At 51.2% G+C, this 21,426-nt stretch overlaps 1 protein-coding gene across 3 annotated transcripts in view; it reads left to right on the top strand.

Moving 5' to 3' along the window:
* Nucleotides 1-20,740, top strand: part of LSAMP (limbic system associated membrane protein) — a 986,356-nt gene extending 965,616 nt beyond the window's left edge. For all 3 annotated transcript variants that reach the window (XM_059493352.1, XM_059493353.1, XM_059493351.1), the window contains one exon: nt 13,385-20,740. In XM_059493352.1, coding sequence (XP_059349335.1) covers nt 13,385-13,482 — 98 coding nt within the window. In that variant the 3' untranslated portion in view covers nt 13,483-20,740. The remainder of the gene's footprint in view (nt 1-13,384) is intronic.
* The last annotated feature ends 686 nt before the right edge of the window (nt 20,741-21,426 follow it).

Raw genomic sequence — 21,426 nt, 5'->3', positions numbered from 1 at the left:
AGAAGCAAGGGGGATTACAGCAGAGACTACAGGCTGTAAAGGGTTAACCTTCTATGGAGGTTTGCTGACTAGGCTGTCAGCCCTGCCAGTATGATGTGACCAGCTGAAAGATACATCCACCTCTGGAGCCCTCTTCACTGAGGCCTGAGGGCGCTGTCTCATTTGGGCTCCAGAAAAGGGTCAGTGAAAATCCAGGCCTTCAGGCCCGTGAAGCAAACTGGTTGGCAGAGCTAGGGAAGCATAGACAGGCCAAAATAGACAATCTTGTATTTTTGTGATCCCAACAGAGAAATAGAGAAAAAATAATGTCCATTAAAAAATAATGGTCATAGCTACCAAGCACATGAAGGTGCATTTGGAACCATGTCAAGCCTGGTATTCCCATGAATCCTAAGGCATTTGAGGGACATAGTTCAGCTGTACGGGTCACTGCACAGGGATGTGTGGCTGGCTACTCAGGGCATGCCTCCCTTCCCTGAAAGCTGCCTGAGCCCTGGACACCAGCAGCTGATCACACCCATGGCTCTGGGTGGGAAGCACAACTCACAGCTCTCCTTGCTTCTCACGGGTGGTGTCCACACAGGTTTTCCAAAGAGCTCAGTGTCCGTTTGGTGAGTGCAGAAGGGACTGGCCCTGCAGGATGGATGCTCAGACAGACAAAGGTTGTCTGGCTTCTCAGGGTCAGAATCAGTCCCTGCCAGCACTGCAGGCACCGAGGGCTGGCACTGAGCTGGGTGCCAAGCCTGTGGGGCCTTCAGGCCAAGGGAACAGGGAGGACAAGGCAGGCTGAGGGCAGGCAGCCAGCATCACAGTAATTGCTTCGTGCTATTTCATAGGTACGAGGCAAGGGATGGCACCATATCTTATTTTGGCTGTGTGGTTTAAAGCGAGTAATACCAAAGTCAGAGGTGATGATACTGTCTTCCAAAAGGAGGTAGTATGAATGTAGACAAAAACAGCAACTTAGGGAAAAGAGACATGCCAAGAATTGATGCCAAGCTACCAACATTGCTTGGTGGGTTTTGCTGAATAGCAACAGACAGCTTCTGTTTGTTGAGATTGCTTAAAAAAATTAAAAGCCAATCTGCTGCTTCCCACCCCTCCCAAAAAAAAAAAAAAAAAAAAAAAAAAAAAAAAGTGTAGAGAAAAGAAGCAAGCTTTCTTAGAGAAAAAAGAGAGGCACAGGGGAGAAGAAAGAGAAATGGCTTTACTGCCTGATCTGTTTCTGTACTTTTTGTTCATTATTTTAATTTAGATTGATTTATTCCAAAATGAGCCTTGGGTTGTATATATTTGCATAGTACAGTGCTGTGAAAGATCCAGTGAGTGAAGAAGATCAGCAGCAGGGGGTGGGAACTGAGACTGGAAGTCCCAGAAAGATATTCCTCCAAGCTGAGCCCTTGCAGTGGATAAGGAAAACGTTTCAAGGTGTGTGCAGTCACCAGTGTGGCTATGCATGCATGCAGAGCAGCCCTGCAGAGCAGAGGTCAGGGCACAGCAGTCAGGTGGGAGAGTGGAGCTTGGGTAGATCCAGTGGGGGAGAAGAAACATAATTGCACTGCAGAGATTAGAAATGAACCCATGGAAGAGCGACTGCCATAGAAAATCAGTCATCTGATAGGCACAGTGACAGTGTTAGTGTTGTAGCATGGACAGAGTACCCTGCAGAGCAGAGCTGGGGCAGGCTCTAACCCTCCTGAGGCAGGTATCCCCAGCCCAGAGGACACTCATAGCCTGAAACCATCTGCATGTAGACGAGCTCCTGAAGCCATCAGCTGAACCTTCCCCCTTTAGAGACTCTAAGACAACCCATCCCCACTGCACAGCAGGTGTACTTAAGCCTTTGCTCTCTCCCTCCTGTTCTCCTTATTTTTTGTGCTGACTAGCTGACTGGAACTGTGGAGGGCAGCAAAGAGGAGGATGAAGAACTGCCACTGTTGTCTTGATTTAATCCTTACACACACGCAAAAACTCCTCCAACACCCATGAGAAAATGACCAAAGAGTAATTTCTACCTTCCTCCTCTTAGCCCTTCCATTTCCAGTGTAAACCTTGCCTAAGGAGCTGGCCTCCCCTCTGGTTATTGTCCCAAGTGAACAGTCTCTCATTCACTAACCCATGACGGTAAGTTGGTTTGGGAAGCAGCAGGTTTATCTTCCCAGCTCAGGCAGTGCACCGGGCCCGCTTGTGAACCCGCTGCCATTCAGTGTCTGCTCTGCTGTTGATAAAGCACATTACACATGGCTGGGCTTGCATGATTAATACAGCTGTCTAAGCGCTCTCTCTAAAAACAAAAAACAACCAGAAATGAGAAGGGAGGTGTGGGATTTGGGAGAGAGGGAGGGTGTGCATGGGGATAAAACCCAACCATTCCAAAGAAATCAGGCTTGCAGAAAAAAGCAGAGTGCTGTTGGAAGGCCTTCCCTCCCATGGGTGAGCAGGTCTGTCAGCAGAGCTCCCCTGCAAAAGGGAGAGGCCTCGTGGCAAGGTGAGCAAGGAGCAATGTGCGTGGTCCTTCCCCAGCATCCCCTGCATGTCCCTCTGCAGCCTGGGGAGTGGATGCATGGGTGGGAGCATGGGATCAGGCCCTGGAGAAGGATGAGCTCTGACCAGCACAGCTTCAGCAGGGTCTGGTCAGGCAGCCCCTCCAGTGGGTGTTGCAGCCACACAGGCACACTGACCCTTGGTGACACTGCCCAGCCACATCACTGTACTTACCCTGTGCTCAGAGGCACAGCCCACACACACTGAGCAATCTCCAGGCACCCAAGAACATCTAATGAGGAGCTGCAATAGCTTCCTGCATCTTTTCTGTAGCTCCTACTCATCCAGCTAAAGGCCTGCTCAGCAGCCTGTGTAAACTGTATTAACTTTCCCTTTTTAATACTGGTTTTTAATGGGCTGTGGGAAGCCATGATGGCTTCCTGCTCTGGCTTTTCCCAGGCCTGGGCCAGGTATTAAAGCCATGCTTGCACTGTTAGGGTGTTAGGTGACCAGGAGTCACACTCTGGGATTGCACACACACAGCCACTTCCATATTTTGATGAGAACTACAGGGAACACAAGGTAATATTTACTTAGACCCCACACTTTAGAGACATATACCAGCACCTAGGCCCAGCTTGACTGTCATGACATCTCTAATTCATTTAAATACTGAGAATTATATCCCTAAGAAGATCTCAAGGATAGACTGGGAGGACACTTCTCTGCAGATGTTAGAGAAAGATAGGGAGAGCAGAGGCTGCAGTAGGACTGGATTTCACTACCAGAGTAACCTCAAGCATGCTGGCCACTCTCCACCCCAATTTAGTTGTTTTTCTGCTCCAGTCACCCCTATGCATATCCCCCACCTCTTCATTTCTGTCCATAGCCTCTCAAATCTTTCCTATGCCATATATCCAGTAAAGCTTGTAGAAAACCATAGCAGGGATGAAGTGAGTAAACAGACAGACATGAAACTGATGAAAATATTAATTTTTCAAGAGGTTCCAGAGCCTCCAATTAGCAAACCTGCTTCTTAGGGCTGTGCGTGCTCTGGGTGAGGGGGGCTATGCTGTTTGTCCTCTATTGAGACACTAGGTTATGTGCTTGGCATCACCTTTGGTCTGCTGTGCCCTACACATGTGCTTGAGAGATGAGCAGGAGAGGGATTTCTTTGTCCTTGGAAAGCAAAAAGCAGAAAAAGCTCAGATCTTCCCCATAATGACTTCTGAAAAAGTCTGTGCTGTGTGCTTTGTTTGGTTGGTTTGTTTGTTTGTTCATTTGTTTTATTCTTTGCTTGTAGAATGAGTCTTTAATGTGTGATTTGAAGACAATACAGTTTTAAGTATCTGATTTTGTATCAGTCACTGGGGAAGGTGGGTTTTGGGAGGTGGTTGTTTTTTTTAAATAAACTTTCAGTTGCTAGGGAAATTAAAAGGGTAGGAGAAAATTTCTTCAGCTATGAGAAAACACTGAAACTTTTAATATATGCAAGACAGATCTGATGATGAAAGATTTGTGTGACCTTGAAACAAAGGTGGTCTTCTATCCACCACCAACCTCACTGGTCAGGATAACAGTTCAATTTTAGACTAGGATTACTGTAAACCAGCTCCAGGATAAATGGTGTAAGCAGATGGCTCTTGAGCACCACGACCTTCTCAGAAAGACACTGAGAAATACAATTTCAGGGATATTCTTCAGAACTTAGGGAAGGATGGGTGAGCTGCATTACAGAATGAATCTTCATTCCTCTAAGACATGAGGTATGATAGATGAGTACTTCGTACACCATGGATGAGCTCCAAAACATGGGGAAGAACTAAAAAAGCTTGAGCAAATTCTGAAATACATTAAACCAAGTGCAAAGATTGGTAGACACCAGAGACATTTCCTTAATCTTGTTGGAGAATTGCTGGAGGGCATCCTCCCCAGCTTACACAGCGGTACTGGCACCTCTAGGAAAACCAGCCTAGTGCCACTGCAGTCACAGTCAAGTTTTAATTACAGGAGCAGAACTGGTAGTGACAATGGGGAATGAGCAGGCAATGAGCAAAATACCTTCAACACTGAGAACAGGGAAGAAAAAAAAGTGTCTTCTTCTAAGAGGAGGGGGGAGGAGCAGGAAAGAAATAAGAAAAAAAGCCCCAAATGAACCCTAGTAAGTAGAAGCTGGTAATCCCTAAAGCCTCAGAGTAGAGTGCAAAGCCCTGGAAGAAAGAAATTAATAACTTTCAAAGTATGACCTTGAAAATGGAATTAACAGTATTCCTCCCTTTTAAGCCTTCATGATAATAAAGATTTCATCTTCTGAAGCCCTGGCAAGAGAGTCAACAGACTAGGAAAAATTGCTTCCTGCAGAGCAGCTGGCAAGTGCAAACCCTGAGACCCCAACAGGCCCCAGAGAGTGAGTTGATAGAGATACCTGCATGATGCACATCCTCTTTCCCTTGTGCCTTCTGCTTTGGAGGTGGGGTTTGTTCTTCCCCCCCTCATTTTTGATCCTATTTTTTGCTCAAGAAGCAGGACTCCAGCCTTCATTGTAAGTAGAGTCAGCTTATCAACAACATGGAGGCCAGAGCTTCTCAGAGTGGACAGCACCTGGAAAAACAGCAGGCTGGCTATACTTGGTTTATCATCACCCCTTCCTTCCCAGCACAGACAAGTTCTCCAAGCCCGTCCCATGCTGCTTTCTGGCTTCTCTTCCATTCAGAAACACATAGGGACCAATTACCCTCAAACACCAGATTTTTACCTTGCACTCTCTGGCAGGATCCCAAGGGCAGATTCCCCAAAGCAAATCAAGAGCCAGGAACTCTCTGATGCCCTTTGAACCTTCTCTGTGGGCTGTCTTCCATCAGCAAACTGCTGATATGTAAGGCTCTGGAGTCTTGTTAATGTAAATAAGAGAAAAACTGGCACCCGCTGTCTCTTCTTCTGCCTTCATTTTGGTTTACTCAGATGATGGGATTGGCAAATGTGGATGTGAGACATATAGATGGGTGGATGATTTTTTTTTTTTCCTTTAGGAATGTATCTGCTCTCTGCTTGCATGTCAAATGATCTTTTTTAAAGGTCTATGCTGGGAATCTCTAACAGGTTCAGTTTCTGCTGGTGATGATCACGGTGCAGAAGGACCTGCAGAAGGACAGAGGCATGCCTCTGGTAAACTTGTGGGTTTATTTACACATCTGCCCTCCTTTGCTTCTTGAGTGAGGCTTGGGTGTCATGGCACAGTCTCCATCCCCCTCTCTAATGGACCCCTTCAAGGGTGCTGCCGGTGTTACAGAAAGGAGCTGGAGGGAGTGGAGACAGAAGGGGAGTATCTGTGTGGGGGAAGTAGAATAATAGGATGGCTTGGGTTGGAAGGGACCTTAAAGACCATCTAGTTTCAAATCCCCTGCTATAGGCAGGGCACCTTTCACTAGACCAGGTTGCTCAAATCCCATCTAATCTGGCACTGAACATTTCCAGGGATGGGATATCCACAGTTTCTGTGAATGCCTTGCTGCTCTTATAGTGAAGTATTTCTTCCTTATATACAATCTAAATCTACCCTCTTTCAATGTAAGACTCTTGTCCTATCACTACACACCCTTACAAAAAGTGCTTCTGCAGCCCTTGTCAGCCCCTTTTAGGTACTGGAGACCACGGTGAGGTCTCATGGAGCCTTCTCTTCTCAAGACTTAACAACTCTGACTCTCTCAGCCTATCTTCATAGGAGAAGTGCTCCAGCCCTCTGAGAAATCTTCATGGCCTTCTCTGGACTCACAGCAACAGGTCCATTTTCATGCTGGAGGCCTATTCTTATTCATCACAAGAATAAGCAGAATACGTAGACAGGGTTGCAAACCCACCACCCTGCACCCTCGGTTTCTGCTGCCATAGTGGGTAGATATCCTGCTTTTTAAGTGTCCTCCAAAGAGGTTTTGCTGAGGCTGCAGATGTAGTGGTTGTGGGGGCTGGTGGGGACCAGATTACGTGCCACGTCCATGTGTCCGTCCGTGGCCGGCTCAGGGCGGTGGCTCGGAGCGCAGGGCTGGCCCCTTCCCTGTGCCGTGGGAGCCGGGTTTTCCCGGGGGGTGTGCAGCCTAGCCCGGGGGTCATTCCCGGCGTTTCCCGGGCCGTTCCCAGCCCGGGGGCTGCCTGCATGGCGAGGCGGGTTTGGTGTCCCTCGGCTGCCACCTCGCGGGCAAGCGGCGGCGCTTCGGTGGCGGCACAGGGACGCAGGGACACAGGGACCGGGGACACAGGGACACAGGGACACAGAGATACAGGGGTCGGGAACACAGGGACACAGGGATCGGGGACATAGGGACACAGGGACATAGGGACACAGGGACCGGGGACACAGGGACACAGGGACACAGGGATACAGGGATCGGGAACACAGGGACACAGGGATCGGGGACATAGGGACACAGGGACATAGGGACACAGGGACCGGGGACACAGGGACACAGGGACACAGGGACACAGGGATACAGGGATCGGGAACACAGGGACACAGGGATCGGGGACATAGGGACACAGGGACATAGGGACACAGGGACACAGGGATCGGGGACACAGGGACACAGGGACCGGGGACACAGGGACACAGGGATCGGGGACACGAACACGGGGACACAGGGACCGGGGACACAGGGACCGGGGACACAGGGACTCAGGGACCGGGGACACAGGGACACCGAGACCGGGAACACAGGGACACAGGGATCGGGGACACCGGGACTGGGAACACAGGGACACAGGGACCGGGGACACAGGGACACGGGGACACAGGGACCGCCTGGCTCAGAAGTGCAGGGAAAAGTGGGGTTTCCAGCAGAGCTGTTCGGGTACGGACGTGGTGCCCAGAGACGCTCAGACCAACAAGCAGGTCCGGAAAAGGGGAGCGAGCAGCAGCAAGCCACGGAGTGCTGCCAGGGCTGCGGCCTCCAACCTCAGACACTGCTGCAGAAGCTGGGTGTGTTGCAAACTTTCATGACAAAAATAGTCATCTTTCCCTTTCCTGGGAAGATCTGAAGCCTCCGCAGTGAATTATTCCCACTTTGAGCAGTTTCCTTAGCCTGTCTCTCCCATAGTCAGCAGAGGAGGCTGCAGGGCAAGGAGTGACTGAGACAGTTTTAATCTGGCCAGTTCAGGTAGCAACTAACAGCAGATGGTCTGCCAGGCCACCTGTTAATGCCAAGGTCCTAAAGTCACAGGAGAACATAGCACCCAAATTCAATGTGGGGCCACAATATGATTGCTGGTAACTGACTGCTGCTGTGCTTCTTAAGGAGCTGAGGGAATCTGTGGATATGGAAAGCTCCAGGCAGTCCAGAAGTGACCAGACAAGTTCACAGAAGAAGAAATTAATCCCAAAGGGGTGCAGCTTCTTGTGGCTCATAATGACTCTGAAGCAGCTGAGGTAGGCCAGTATGATCCATGCTGGCCACATGCCATGGCTGGCCCCCACCCAGCCCCCCCAGAGGACAGGGCTGAAGATTAGACAAGACCCTTGGACTGACCCAGCAAAGGTCTTTCCTTGTGCTGTGTTCCTCAGGCTGTTTTTGAGGATGAGAGCAGCTCTTGGCTTTGCAATCTGGCTGTGGTTTGCTCTGAGTGCAAGCAGCACCATGCTTTTCTCATCTTCCTCTGCCATCTAATCCAAGTCCTCCCATCCTTCTTTCTGTGTCTTTTCCTACACCATTCATGGCAGTAGGAGCAGTTGTTGAACCATCACACACACAAACACTACAGCTATCCCACGCCAAGCCTGGTACAGCAGCACACACCCCACGTCCTCTCTAGTGAAACCTTGGCTAGGCTGGCTTGCAGCCCCTTGCACATGAGGGCATGCAGCAACTCTTCTGCCCCATGCTGCATGGAATGCAGGAGTGTTAGGCACTAGGTGAAATTACTGATATCCCAAATTGAAGGGTCTCGCCACCCCTTCTGCATCTTAACTCAGAAGTATGTGGAAATTCTCCCAGAAGCGTTAGGGGGATCGCCTGGAGCCTCTCTGTGCCAGGTTGTTGTCCTGGGCTGTTGCACACAGGCACGTGTGGCTGGAGCAGTGAGGCCACCATGGCATGGCTGTTTTTCCCATTGTTAAATTTAAGGATGCAGCTAGGGTTACGCTGTCTTGTGGAGAGGGGTGGGATGGGGGCTGCACATGGTCCCCTTCAGCCATGTGAGAACTACAGCTCTCTAAATCTTGGCCAAGGCTACCTTGTGCCCTGGCACCAATGCAAATCACCCAGGCTGAATGTGTGGCACCAATAAAGCCTTGGAAACACAGGATGCAGTGTCCCATGCACTTGTGTTGCAGCACAATTGGTCACCATGGCAGGGCTCCAGCTGCCTCTGCACCAGGTATCCAAATGTCTCACTTTTGGAGAAAGGAAGAGCAGTGCAGTTGTTCTGCCCTTGACAGTTTTCAGTCTGCTCCTTCTTGATTTGTTTAATGGGATCGGACTCGGTCAGCATTTAGGGTCTGGGGTCCCTTAGGGGTTTAGCTGTGAAATTCTGCCAGATATTCATATTAGCTTATCAGCATCAGAAATCCAATTTCCTCCTCTTCATTCAGAGCTGTTGCATGGTCATGGACTTGACAGTGCTGCCCAATTGCCGGGGCGGGGTGGGAGGACGAATAGCCCGGGATATTACAGCAAATTCGCAGAGCACAGGCTCAAGGTTGCCGAAGCGGGAGACCGCAGACACAGCCCCTCGCCATCCCGGTGCCAGCGGACAGGGAGCAGGGTTGGGCAGCCGGGGCTCCTTCAAGGTGGGGCTTTCTGCGGGTCCCCAGCGGCGGGGGCGGCTCCGCGCGGCGGCCGCCAGAGGGCGCCGGAGACCGGGCTGGCCCGGGCTGCTGCGGGGCCGGGGTGGCGAGGGGGTGAGACATCGGCGTGGGGAGGGGGTGTGACACGGGGATGGACAGGGGGTGTGACATCGGGATAGAGAGGGGATGTGACATGGGGATGGCGAGGGGTGTGACAAGTGTGACATGGGGATGGAGAGGGGGTGTGACATGGGCATGGAGAGGGGGTGTGACATGGGGATAGCGAGGGGATATGACATGGGGGCTACGGGACCCGGATGTGTAGGGGATGTGACATGGGGGTTGTGGAACCGCGACGCCGAGGGGATGTGTGGGGATGGCGAGGGAGCTACAGCGCCGGGGGTTTGCGAGGGGCCTGTGCGCTGAGGGCTGCAGGGATGGCGATAATGGGGGGTCTGTGCGCTCTGTGTGGGGCTGCAGAGGTGTGGAATAGTGGGGGGTCTGTGCGCTCTGTGTGGGGGCTGCGGTGTGGCTGTGCACGCCTGGGGAGCTGTGTCCGTCCGCGTGTGCCGCGGGGTGGGCGCGCTGGGGAGGGCGGTGTGCGGGTGGGGGGTGCGCTCAGGTGTGCGGGCTCTGCAGCACCCCGTGGCCGCCGTGGGGCTGGCACTGTCCCCCCAGCGTGGGGCTGGCACTGTGCCCCAGCGTGGGGCTGGCACTGTGCCCCAGCGTGGGGCTGGCACTGTCCCCCAGCGTGGGGCTGGCACTGCCCCTCAGCGTGGGGCTGGCACTGTGCTCCCAGCGTGGGGCTGGCACTGTCCCACAGTGTGGGGCTGGCACTGTCCCCCAGCGTGGGGCTGGCACTGTGCTCCCAGCGTGGGGCTGGCACTGTGCCACAGTGTGGGGCTGGCACTGTGCTCCCAGCGTGGGGCTGGCACTGTCCCACAGTGTGGGGCTGGCACTGTCCCCCCAGCGTGGGGCTGGCACTGTCCCCCAGCGTGGGGCTGGCACTGCCCCTCAGCGTGGGGCTGGCACTGTCCCCCAGCGTGGGGCTGGCACTGCCCCCCAGCGTGGGGCTGGCACTGTCCCCCAGCGTGGGGCTGGCACTGCCCCTCAGCGTGGGGCTGGCACTGCCCCTCAGCGTGGGGCTGGCACTGTCCCCCAGCGTGGGGCTGGCACTGTCCCCCCAGCGTGGGGCTGGCACTGTGCCCCAGCGTGGGGCTCACCCGAGGCCGTGTGGGTGGGCAGGGGCACGCACAGCCCGCAGCAGCAGCTGCTCCTGCACACACGTGGAGAAGTCATCATGCAAACATGGGCTGGCACAGCCTGAGGTGTGCCTGGGAAGGGAAGGTGACAGTGATAGAATGAATTGAAACCAGATGCTATTTCCTGCAGAAAATCTCGCTCAAAGACAAGCATTTTATTTTCCAGCACTTTCACTCTTTTTCTTATTACACTTGAGCAGCTGTTGTCCCCCAAAACATTATTTTGTGATAGAATTATAAGCTTCCCACATTTTTACAGTACTTGTGACAGTAAATGCAGCACCCATGGCATGTACTCTAGGTAGATGTGCTGTAAAACCCAGGGATTCCATGTGGCCCCCAGGGTTATGTGCAGAGGCCACACTGGATCCCAGTGCTCCCAGTCAGTCTAACAGAGTGCCTGATACCTGCTGGTGAGAGCAGCTGCTGGTGTAGCCTGTGGTGTGGCACAGGAGATGATCAGTTCTGCACATGGAGAGGTTTCTACAGCCATCTGACTGGGACACACAGGGAGCCACGAGAACATGTACCATTTTTCATCTCTGGAGATGGGGGATTTGGCTTTTCAAATGCCCTCAAACTTAGGCACACAAGCTCAAGCAGAACAGAAGCTGGTGTGACCCTCTCCCAAGTCCTCCATCCCACCACATGTCTTTGTGTGTCCTCTCTTACACCTAGACATTGCAGAGGCTCATCTCTTCACCACACCACCACCACACCATGCCATGCCTCTGCCCCCAGTCCCCACCAAGCTCACAAACTCTGATCCGTGCATTTAGGTGCATTAAGGCAGCAGTACCCAGCCAAGGGCAAATGTCCCCTTGCCTCTGCTGTGCTGGGTGTGCAGTGCTTGCCACCACTGGTGCAAATGCCCTTGCTCTGGTTGCAACGACACCCTAGAAAAGTGGCAAAGAGGAGGAATGGTTGTCACAAGTATGTTATGTACATGTCTAAATATGTTTTAAGACAAATAGTATTTAAGCCAGATAATAAAAATGTGGTAGGTGAAGTTTTTTGTGGGCAATACACCCTGCCTGGTGTGCTGTACTCTTGTTTTTTTACTGGGCCAGAGGAGTCATGTTTTGTGCCAAAAAGGGATGCAAAAGCTCCCAAACAGTCTCCACAACATTATTTGACTGTGAGAGATGCTTTTTCTGAAACATAGGTGAGGTAGGAGTCGTAGCTGAACTGAAATGTGTTCCTGAGTTTAGGGGAGGAAATAAAGCAAGTAAAAAAACCAATGCTGTAGGATTTGTGTGACAAGCCACAAAAGTTGCATGTGGACTAGATGAAATAAAGAAGCCATAGATGGAACATAAATTTTCCACACAAATCATCACATAATTAGTTAATAATAAAAGAATAGGACTGGGGCACAAAATCTACTTTAGTCAGCTACCTTAGGAAGAAATCAGGCAAATGAAAGTGCAATGGAATTTGAGGGATACTGGAGACATGTCTCTTGGATTTGCTGCCTTTTAGTCACTAGCTTGAGTTTACAAGTGACTGTCCTGCTGAGCAAGCCTGTGGCACCTGTGCTCCACCCAGGAGAGCAGGGCTCTTCATCTCTGCAGGTTCTGAGGGAGCAGTTGTACTTCAGTCTCATGGAGCTCTCCTGAACAGGGCTTTTTTTAATTTTTTTTTTTTTTTTTTTGCTCTCCTCTGCCATCACAGCCTTTCTTGGTAGGAAGCATGATTTCTTTTTTCCACAGCAGGATCGGTTCTAACAAAAAACCTCATCTCCATCTCCACACTCCAGCATCTTACAGGCACATATACGTATAAATGCACACATACATGTGTGTGCATGCATACATACATGAGCATTTGTGTGCACATGCACAGGTTGAGCCTGCATTTACAGACCCACAGCCACGTGCACCTCCCTGACCAGCTATAAAGAAAAGGCTGCCGAGGCTTGGGATTGCAGGGTGAATTTAAAACAGCATCACTGCCATTAAAGCTATCCAGAAAAGGGAACCCATAAATGAGAGGATGAATGAGAAGATGTCAGGAGTGTTAGCGTTTAACGCTCCCGGAGCGAGGCTGCATTATTTGTTGCTGCAGCAGCGCGCTCCTCCCTGCCCCCTCTGACAGAGCCTGCGGATGCGCAGCGCACACGTGCAACTTCACTTCCCGCCCTCATGAAAAATCAACCTCCCTGGCATACCCTGCACCCTCACCCCACAGGTGTCGTGCCACAGGGCTGTGAGTGCCACAGCCAAGCCTTCCTCCACCCCGATTCAGAGACAATTCATTACGGTGCAGCCCTGGGAGGGAGGGAGGGGAGGTGTCTGCTGGTTGGGCCCAGGTTTATTGATCGCACCACGGTGATGAATCAGCTCCTGTGGAGCTGGTGTTTGCCTGCAGACAGGTACTGGCCACTGTGCACAATTATAAGGAGTCCTGGCATCTCAGGTCACCACTGGGAAGGCGGCAGAGCGGGCAGGTGTGGGGGTGGTGACGAGGGGCTGCATCTGCAAAGGGATGAACCATATCTTGCACTGAAAGGCCGGCAGCTCCCAGCTGGAGGCACAGCAAGGGCTGGGATGTGGTCAGCAGCCAGGGCTGAGCCTTCCCACTTGCTTCAGCCCCTGTTCCTCCAGCGTGGGGGGTGTTTAGGGAGAGCCACAAGTCATTGGAATGTTGGGCTGCGGGAAGGAGGATGCGGATGAGCTGGCAGGCAGCAGCCTGTAGCTGGGCTGGAGGGGAGCTCACCAAGGTGGGAAGGACGCTGTGCCCTGCAGCCCAAAACCAGCGCTGCAGGAAAAGCCTGGGGCTGAAGCACTGTGTTCCTGTGTCACACCCATCTCACTCAGCCTCATGTAACCTTGTCTTCTTTTCTTTCCCTTCTCGCACCCTGCAGGACCCGGCACAGGGAGAGTAGACAACGGCTCCATGAGTTTGGCCGTCCCACTGTGGCTTCTGGCAGCATCCCTGCTCTGCCTACTCAGCAAATGTTAATACAAATCAGAATTAAGATAATAATATTAATAATAATTAAAAAAACAACACGACAACAACAACAACAACAACACACAAAACAAAATGCGTTATACAGGAGACAGAGCGAAGAGAGGGGAGAGAGAAAAAAGAGGGGGGGAGAGAGAGAGACGACTGTTTCTTTCACAACTTTTGTGTGTTCAGGAGCGAAGAGGGGGGAGAGGAAAAATTACAGCAAAGAAGACTCAGCAACATTTAATCCAAAACCTGAAAAGCCGGCTGTCAAGTCATCGACTGCCTAGGAGGCAACACGAAGCGAGGGAGAGAATGGGCACCAGCAAGGATCGTGTCGCCAGAGGATGCTGCAATGTAAACAATCCAACAAAACTTGCAAAGCCAATCAAAAAGAAGATCCCTTTTCTTTTCTCTCCTCCTTCCTCTTTTCCATACTCCCTCACTTTCCTTCCTTCCTCCTCTTTCTTTCTTTTGCAGAAAGAGGTCTTTGCTTCGGTGTCTATAGCCATTTAACTTTTTGGATGCCCTGGGTCATTTTTGTGAGCTAATGCTCAGCCAGTTCATACTTTTAAAAACAAATCTAAAAAAAAAAAAATATATAAAAGAAAAAAAATAACAGCCACAAACCAGAGCAAGTCACCTGAAGCTCTCTGCACACTGGTGTCCTGTGAAGAACCCCTTCCTCTCTTCACTTCACCCTGCGCTCATGTGCACCCAGCCCTTGCTAAACACCTTATTTCCCGTCCCCTCCTTCATGCAACATCACCCCACAGGCCTAATCTAAAGCTGTGTCAACTCTACTGAAAGCCTACTTCTTTTTTTTTTCTTTTAAAATCCTCTTCCTTCCCCCCCCTAATTCAACCAGGTGTCTTTCTCTTTCTCCTGTGTATGCCTGTGTGCGTGCGTGCATGCATGTGTGGCTCTTGCTCCGTCTTCCCTCTTTCTCTCTTTCTCTTGCTCTCTCTAAGCATGCAAAATGAACAGCCCATGTGTACATATGCTCATCCTGTTGTAGATAATGTCCTGCCTTGTAAGTGTGAGACAAGATGCAGAGAGATCACTTAGGCAGAGAGGAGGGGTGAGGAGAGAGGGGCAGCTGCAAAAGGTTCACATTGTGTCCCCTCTCCTGTGTCCTCACTGGCTTTTTGTCTTCTGGCCACCTTGCTTGCAAGAGTCAGTCTGCACTGTTGTCTAGGCTTTTTCTCCTCTCCTACTGCCAACCTGTTTGGCTCTCAGCCTCCAAGTACCAGCATAGCAGCTCTTGTTATGCATGAGTGCTTGCACACGTGCATGGGGGTGTGCACTCATGTGCAATTGTCCAAGCAAGCAGAAGAAACCAGGACTGGCCTACAACACTATGGACTGAAGAGTGCAGTCACCATTCCTCCTGGGGATGGGAGGCTGGGCCGGTGGGATGTGAGTGATGAGACCTTGGACGTCACCAAGCAGCCATTCCTTTTAGATACAGTGTGCATAGGAACAATACCTCAACCTGAAAACCACAATCCGGTCATTCCTAACCATTTTGGTAGACATGCAAAAATAGAGCCAATACCCTTTTTTCTTGCTTTGTTGTTTTTGTTCTTACTGTCCTCCCCAGTATAAAAGGAAATGTAGGCTGTGTAAGGGGGAGTGTGTGTGCGTGTGTGTGTGCTGTATACACCGCTATTACAAAACACACTGCAAATTCCACATTTGAAAGAAATTGGATCAGAAAATGTCCAGGACCTGTGAATGTAAGAAATAAAACAAATGTCAGATCCAAAATCCTGGGCTTACAAAGAAGGAGCCTAAAATGATGCAGCGAAGAAGTGGGCAGTACAATTTCCCCTGCTCCTCTCTTATCTCAAGGGTGCTGGTTTTGCTGGAGAGTGCCCCACACTTCCCCTGTGGCACAATCACATACAGAGGTGCCAAGAAGAGAGGGCTTTAGTGGTTCCCAGGTGAGGAAGCGAGAAAAAGCTGTGAGAAACAGGACTGAGAAAATGGTGGGCAGTGGCTGGAATTTGCCACACCAGCACAATGTCTCCTGCAAGAGCCAGAGTGAGCAGGGGCTGCAGTGCCTGTGTGCGGGCGGGGGGAGCGGGGAGAAGATTCCTGTGTCCCTGGCCCATCATGAGCCATAGTATCCACCAGCAGCAAAGATGATAAAGCACAGGGTTGATTGGGTAGGCCTTTTTTGGAGAGAGAGATGTGCAGGGGAGAGCCTGATTTATCCCAGTGAAGTCGAGTGACCATCCCAGGACAGCAGAGTGTTTTACAGGTGCTCAGCCACTCGGCTCTCAAGCAGCAGCCAGTTTGCTCCTCTGCCTTTGCCCAGTGGCAGCATGCTTGGCAGCTGTGCTCACAGGCAGGCAAGGGGGAAACAGCTTGGCCTTGCAGTGTGCAGAAGGGGATGACCCCAGGTGTCCCCTGACAGGAGGGAAATGGGAATTGCTGCTGCGAGCCATCCCCACCTGTGCTGGGCGGACACAGTCCGGCAAGGCTGTGCCTTGCACTGCGGCTCTGCCGGTGCTGCTGAGCTCAGCTCTCTCAAGCAGCAGCAGGAACGCAATCAAGCAGGCAGTCAGGGGCTCCTCCCAGGCCGCCAGAAGTGCAAGGAGATTCATTAAAGAGACACATGAGAGTCTGAAGTTTGGCCATTGCAAGAGCTGCTGTGGGATTGGATGGTGGTAATTTATGTTCCTCCAGACCCCAAAGCCATACCTGCAAGAGGGTGCAAGTCGCAAGTGGGCAACTGGTGCTTGAAATCCACCCAAGGCATCCAGGGATGGCTCCCTTCTTCCAAAATTGTCAGTCATTGATGGGACTTGGGCATCTCTCTTGGAGACTGGAGTCTGTCAGCCCACGAAACAATATGCCCTGCATCCTTCAGAGCATTCAGACGTCCCAGTCCTCGTGCCTAACTTTCAGGAGGGCCATCTAATTCAGAGTCTTAGTAACAAGTCCAGATTTTCTACTGCAGCAGGCCTCCTCTTTCCCTGGTACAGCCGTGAGCTGATGATCCTGGTCCCAGAAGCCAGGCTGGGAGCTGCACCCTTTCCTGCACACTGGCACGAGGGAAAGCACACAGTGCTCTTTCTTGGGGCTGTACCTATGCCTGGATTTATTGCCACAGGATTTATTTGTTGGAAAAGATGGGCAGCCTGCAATGTCTTGCTGTGACAGGCTGCTCCTAAGGGCTGAGTCAAGCCCACTTTAGGTTCTTTGATGTCAGCCCGGTTGCTATGGTAGCACCTGTGCCATGTGCTCTCTGCGTGTGTTTTTGTCACCGTGGGGTCACTCCTAGGCACTGGGGTCACACACATCAGACCTTGTGGTGTGGTGGCAGTCATTGCATCCCAGCTCCTCATTATCTCATGTCTGTTTTGGTTCAAAGGAGTTTTGAGGGGATGTTTTTTTGGATGTCAAGGCATATGGTTAAAAGGGAGATGTCTCACTAAAAGCAGGGAATCAATTTTTTTAAGTCATCTGCCCATTAGTGGGGGAAATGGCCTCAGCCCCAATGCTGGGATCTGGTCTCTTCTGCGGGCCCTGGGCAGATCTTTGCCTCTGTTGCATGGCTGTGAAACAGGGTGAAAGCCAGTTAATTGCAGACCTCTCTGAGAAAAGCCACCTACAACAAGTATGCCTGTTGTCTGCAGAAGTGCTGGGAACCCCACTCCTGGCAATGTCTGTTCCTAGGGAAATTGTGGGTAGGTTGGAGCTTGCTTTTCTCCAAGAATCAAATCCTGTGAGCTACAGTGTGCTCACAGGGTGCCGTAAAAATCCCCCTGTTTCTCCTGAACTCAAGCTCTCCTGAACTTTGAGGAACTGCTCAAAGCACTTGTTGAGAGGTGAGCCTAGATGAATATAGGAAACACAGGCAAAGTCTAATGCTTTTTCCCATTCTTTCTCGCCTCCATCCTCTGATGGAGATGTTGCAATGGCTTTTCTCATGTCTCAGGCCCTACTCTCTGAAACTTTCTCCTAATCATCTCTTTTCCCTGTTTGCATTGCTATCTTTCCCATCACCTCCCAAAAATCTGTGTTCTTGCTTCCTGCTGCCTCTCAGCTGGTTGGGGACCAGAGAAGGTGGGTGTTTGGAATTGGACACCAGTTCCTTGAGCTTGTCAGTGTAATTGTGTTTGATTGATGGAGATTTTAACATTTAGTGTTATAAAAAGATATGAACAAAATGCAAAAAAATTGTATTTCTTCTACTGGTTTGTAAATATTACAAGAGTTACATGAGATGTCTGGTAATGTCAAAGCAGAGGAACACAAACTTAGATTTCATATATGGCCCCATAATCGCTAGCAGATTTCTAACCCTTTTCAGATGACCGAGAGGAGGGGTGAAGGCAAGTCTTTCTGAAAGGACCTGGGCAGGGGAAGTGCAGCCACCCCGAGCCACATGGACTCCATGCATGATTGTAGCATGTTGCTTGGAGCGTGTGCCTGGTCAGATGGAAAACGAAGCAAACGCCTGTCTCTGAACGGCTGGGAAGGGCAACGTGGGATGCTCCGGCCGGCCGACACCTGTATCCTGGCAGTCGTGTTCATTTCTGTTTGTTTGCAGCCCCACACTCGTGGCTCAGTGATGCACCCTCTCCTCCTCCTCCTCCCCCGTACCCGCTTTCTTCACCGGTGAAATTGTGTCGCCCCATGCTAACCCCGAGTGCATGTGAACGTGCCATTCATGGAGATCTCATTGGTGACATGCATTGTGTCAAGAGTTAGTCTTTGTCTGCACATCTTTCTCACACCACTGACTGTTCACCACTTGGGCAGATTGCTCGTGCACTGCTGCTTGACCCACTTTTGGTCAAAGAACATCCAAGCCCCACCAGCTCTTCTTAGTTCCAGGTGCATCCAGACCATGCCCCCAGCCACCTGTTTGAGCAACCCTGTTCTGAATGTCCAAGCCCACAGCATGGACAAAGCCACCATCAAAAGCCATGTGGTCTCCAGGCTGAGTAGAAGCTACACATCTGGAAGGAATTTGGGGGAGCAGCAGAAAGTCCTGATGAAACAAGAGGATCTGGGAAGTTGGAGGAGTTATGCTAGAATCCTTCACAGACCCACCAGCAGATGATATTTCAGCTCAATTTTTGTGTAGTGTTTCATCACTTCGCCCTTCCCTGGTGAGGGAATCTATGGGCACAGGAAAACACCTCTTCTCCTCCTCCCACCCCCTCACACCTCTGCTTCTTCTCCTCCAAGCAGACTGACCTGCAGCCCAAATCATCATGGTGCTTGATGTGAAGTAGCAACTGACATGGGGGATGGCTGACCAAGACAGCATGACAGAGGAGGTGCCAGGGGGTGAGCAGTTCTCTCTCTTTCTCTCTCTCTTTCTCTCTCTCCTGATGGTGCACAATCTTACTGCTTCTCTGACTTGAGGACACAAAACTTCTTGAGTTTGGGATGCCAGGAGCAAACTGTCCTATGGGAAGAGCAAAACTTGAGGCAGGGAAGTGATGGAGAAGCTGGATGGCAATTTCCAAGCTGTGATGCCAGTGGAAAAGGGTAGGGATGAGTGCTGTCCATCATCCATGCGCAGAACTCTCAGGTTCATCAGCGAGGAGACCATGGCCTCTCAATGCTCATCTTAGAGTGGCTTCATTTCCAGTGGGATGCCCAGAAGATGATTTTTTTTAATTGCATGACTGCTGACTAAGAGCTGTGTCACACCACTAAAACCTCTTTCACTTTTCCTTCTTGTAACTTGCTAGAACAGTGATTGGGCAGCTCCCACAGCCCCCAAAATTTTGCCTAATGGTTGGCTTCCATTAGGGCAACATATGGTGCTTGCTTGTTGGTTCACTCGCTGTAACGGGGAGCAGAACTCATCCTGGTGAGAGTACATCCGTATGGTCCTCTGAACCTCTGTGGGTCAGGGTGATAGAGTGAGGCAAGGAGATCTCCAAGTCAGTACTTGGGCAGGAGGAACAGCTCTCCTAATTAGCCCAGGCAGGTGGGAAGCAGAGACTCCTTCCCTTGCTGCAGGCTTGGGTTAGCTGGTGCCACAGCAACTCCGATGGCCCTGCAAGCCTGGTAGGAGTGGAGAAGGAGGGGGCAGTGACAGGGGGACATGACTGCAGCGCAGGTGGTGGGGGCTGCACGAGCAGCAGGGCTCCTTGGGCAGCGCAGATGGGGAGGGGGCAGAGGTTGCATCCCAGGTGGGCCCTTCTTTCCCTGCCTGTCCTCATGGTGCTTCAGGAGCTCCCTCCTGGCCTCCCGGGGCATGCTCACCATGCAGCAAAATGGGCCCCAGTGAGTAAAGCAGTGTGGCACCACGTGTGGTGGCTCCAGCCGTGTCCTGAGGAAAGGCATGTAGGTGTTTCTGTCCGTAACAGAGGGGCCATGGGTGGAGACCAGGAACAAGGCCTTCCTAGGAGCCAGCCAGTGGGGAGAGCACATCCCAGGCGGGGCTGTCCTTCTCCAGAATTGTGACATTTGCTCGCCGTTTGGGCACACACCGGCTCACACGCACACGCCCGCCAGCTCCACGGCGCACACGCTACGGGAGTGCTCCTGGGCGCGCTCCTTCCCCACGCGCTCCACCACGCACAGCCAGGCAGGGCTCAGCCCCCTGCTGCTGGCCGTGGCCCTGCCTGGGACACACAGCTTCCTTGTGACCTCCTGAGGAGCCAGGAGAGGGCCTGGGCACGCCCGTGCCTGTGCCTGTGCCTGCGGGGGCACACGTGCGTGCCAGGAAAGGGAGGAGGGGGCACAGAGCAGGAACTTGCCTCCACGGTGCCACCTCCCAAAATCATTCAACCTTCCCAGCTGGAGCCAAGATTCATCCTCTAGACCTTGAGAATGAAGTCCAGTCCCTTCTTCTTGCTACACGGTGGGGTGGTTAGAACTCTCCTCATTAACAGTGTTATATACATATAAATATATATATATATCTATATCTTTATATATATTTTTCCCCAGCACTGTAGACATGAGCTGAACTTCTCTTTAACGAAACGAGAAAATGGCCATTTTATTTTTTCCATTGTTTTGGTTTTGAAACTAGCTCTGTGAAAGAAAATTTTAAAAGCGCAAGTGTGTGTGTAAAGGAACCAATCAAAAAAATTAAACCCAACAAACAAATGAACAAAACCCAGTGATGAAATAAAAAAAAAGAAGCTTTTTATTTTTTCTTTTCTCAATGTATTTAACTTCTGTTATCTCGTTTCTGTTTCTTTACATGTATGAATGCTCTGCTCTTCTGTGATCTTAAAAAAAAAAAATACAAAAAAATACAAAAATTAAATAAACGTGAAAAGGAGGTAATGTTTCTTCATTTCCCCTCCCTTCCTTGCATACTCTGGCTTGTCTCCTCTCTGATAATATCTAGTGATGACATTCCAGCCCACAGGGGGAATGTGGGCCAAGATACCCCTTCCCTCACCTTCCTTGGAGGGACAAGGTGCACGTGGGGCAGGGGCCAGTGGCTTGGGGCTGAGGGTGTTGTGTCAGCTCGAGCAGTCTGACCCCTTCAGTGCAGTGTCTGAGGATGAGGAGAGCAGGCTGGCTGGAAATAGATGTGACATGGGGCTGCCAGGAGGAAATGCCATAGACAAAACTGCAGTGCACTCCTCTGAAGTCAGCACTTGCCTTCAGCTCCTTGTTTGGTTTGGGTTTTTTTAATTAGTTAAATTGCATGATTTTATGTGTGTACACAGATAGAGGTTGGCTTCAAGGCTGCAGTCCCAGGAGGGGAAGAACAAGGAAGGTGATGGAAGGAATGAGTTGAGTGAGCTGCTTAGGCAAGCACAGGACAGGAGCACCAAAAGACAAAGCATGGTGGTGGAAATGGTGGAGAGAGAAAGAAGGGGAGTGGTGGGGAAGGAGGCAGGAAATGCTGTCCAGAAAACAGCAGGATGCAGCACTGCAGAGGCTGGGTTTATGACAAGGAGGGAGTGGAGAAGCAGGGGAATGGAGAGGGCATGGGGCTTGGAATGAGAGCTG

The sequence above is a fragment of the Ammospiza nelsoni genome, chromosome 2 (assembly GCF_027579445.1).
Source record: "Ammospiza nelsoni isolate bAmmNel1 chromosome 2, bAmmNel1.pri, whole genome shotgun sequence".
Classification (NCBI taxonomy): domain Eukaryota; kingdom Metazoa; phylum Chordata; class Aves; order Passeriformes; family Passerellidae; genus Ammospiza; species Ammospiza nelsoni.
Note: the sequence above shows the minus strand (reverse complement) of the source record. Positions and strands in the feature narration are given on the sequence as shown.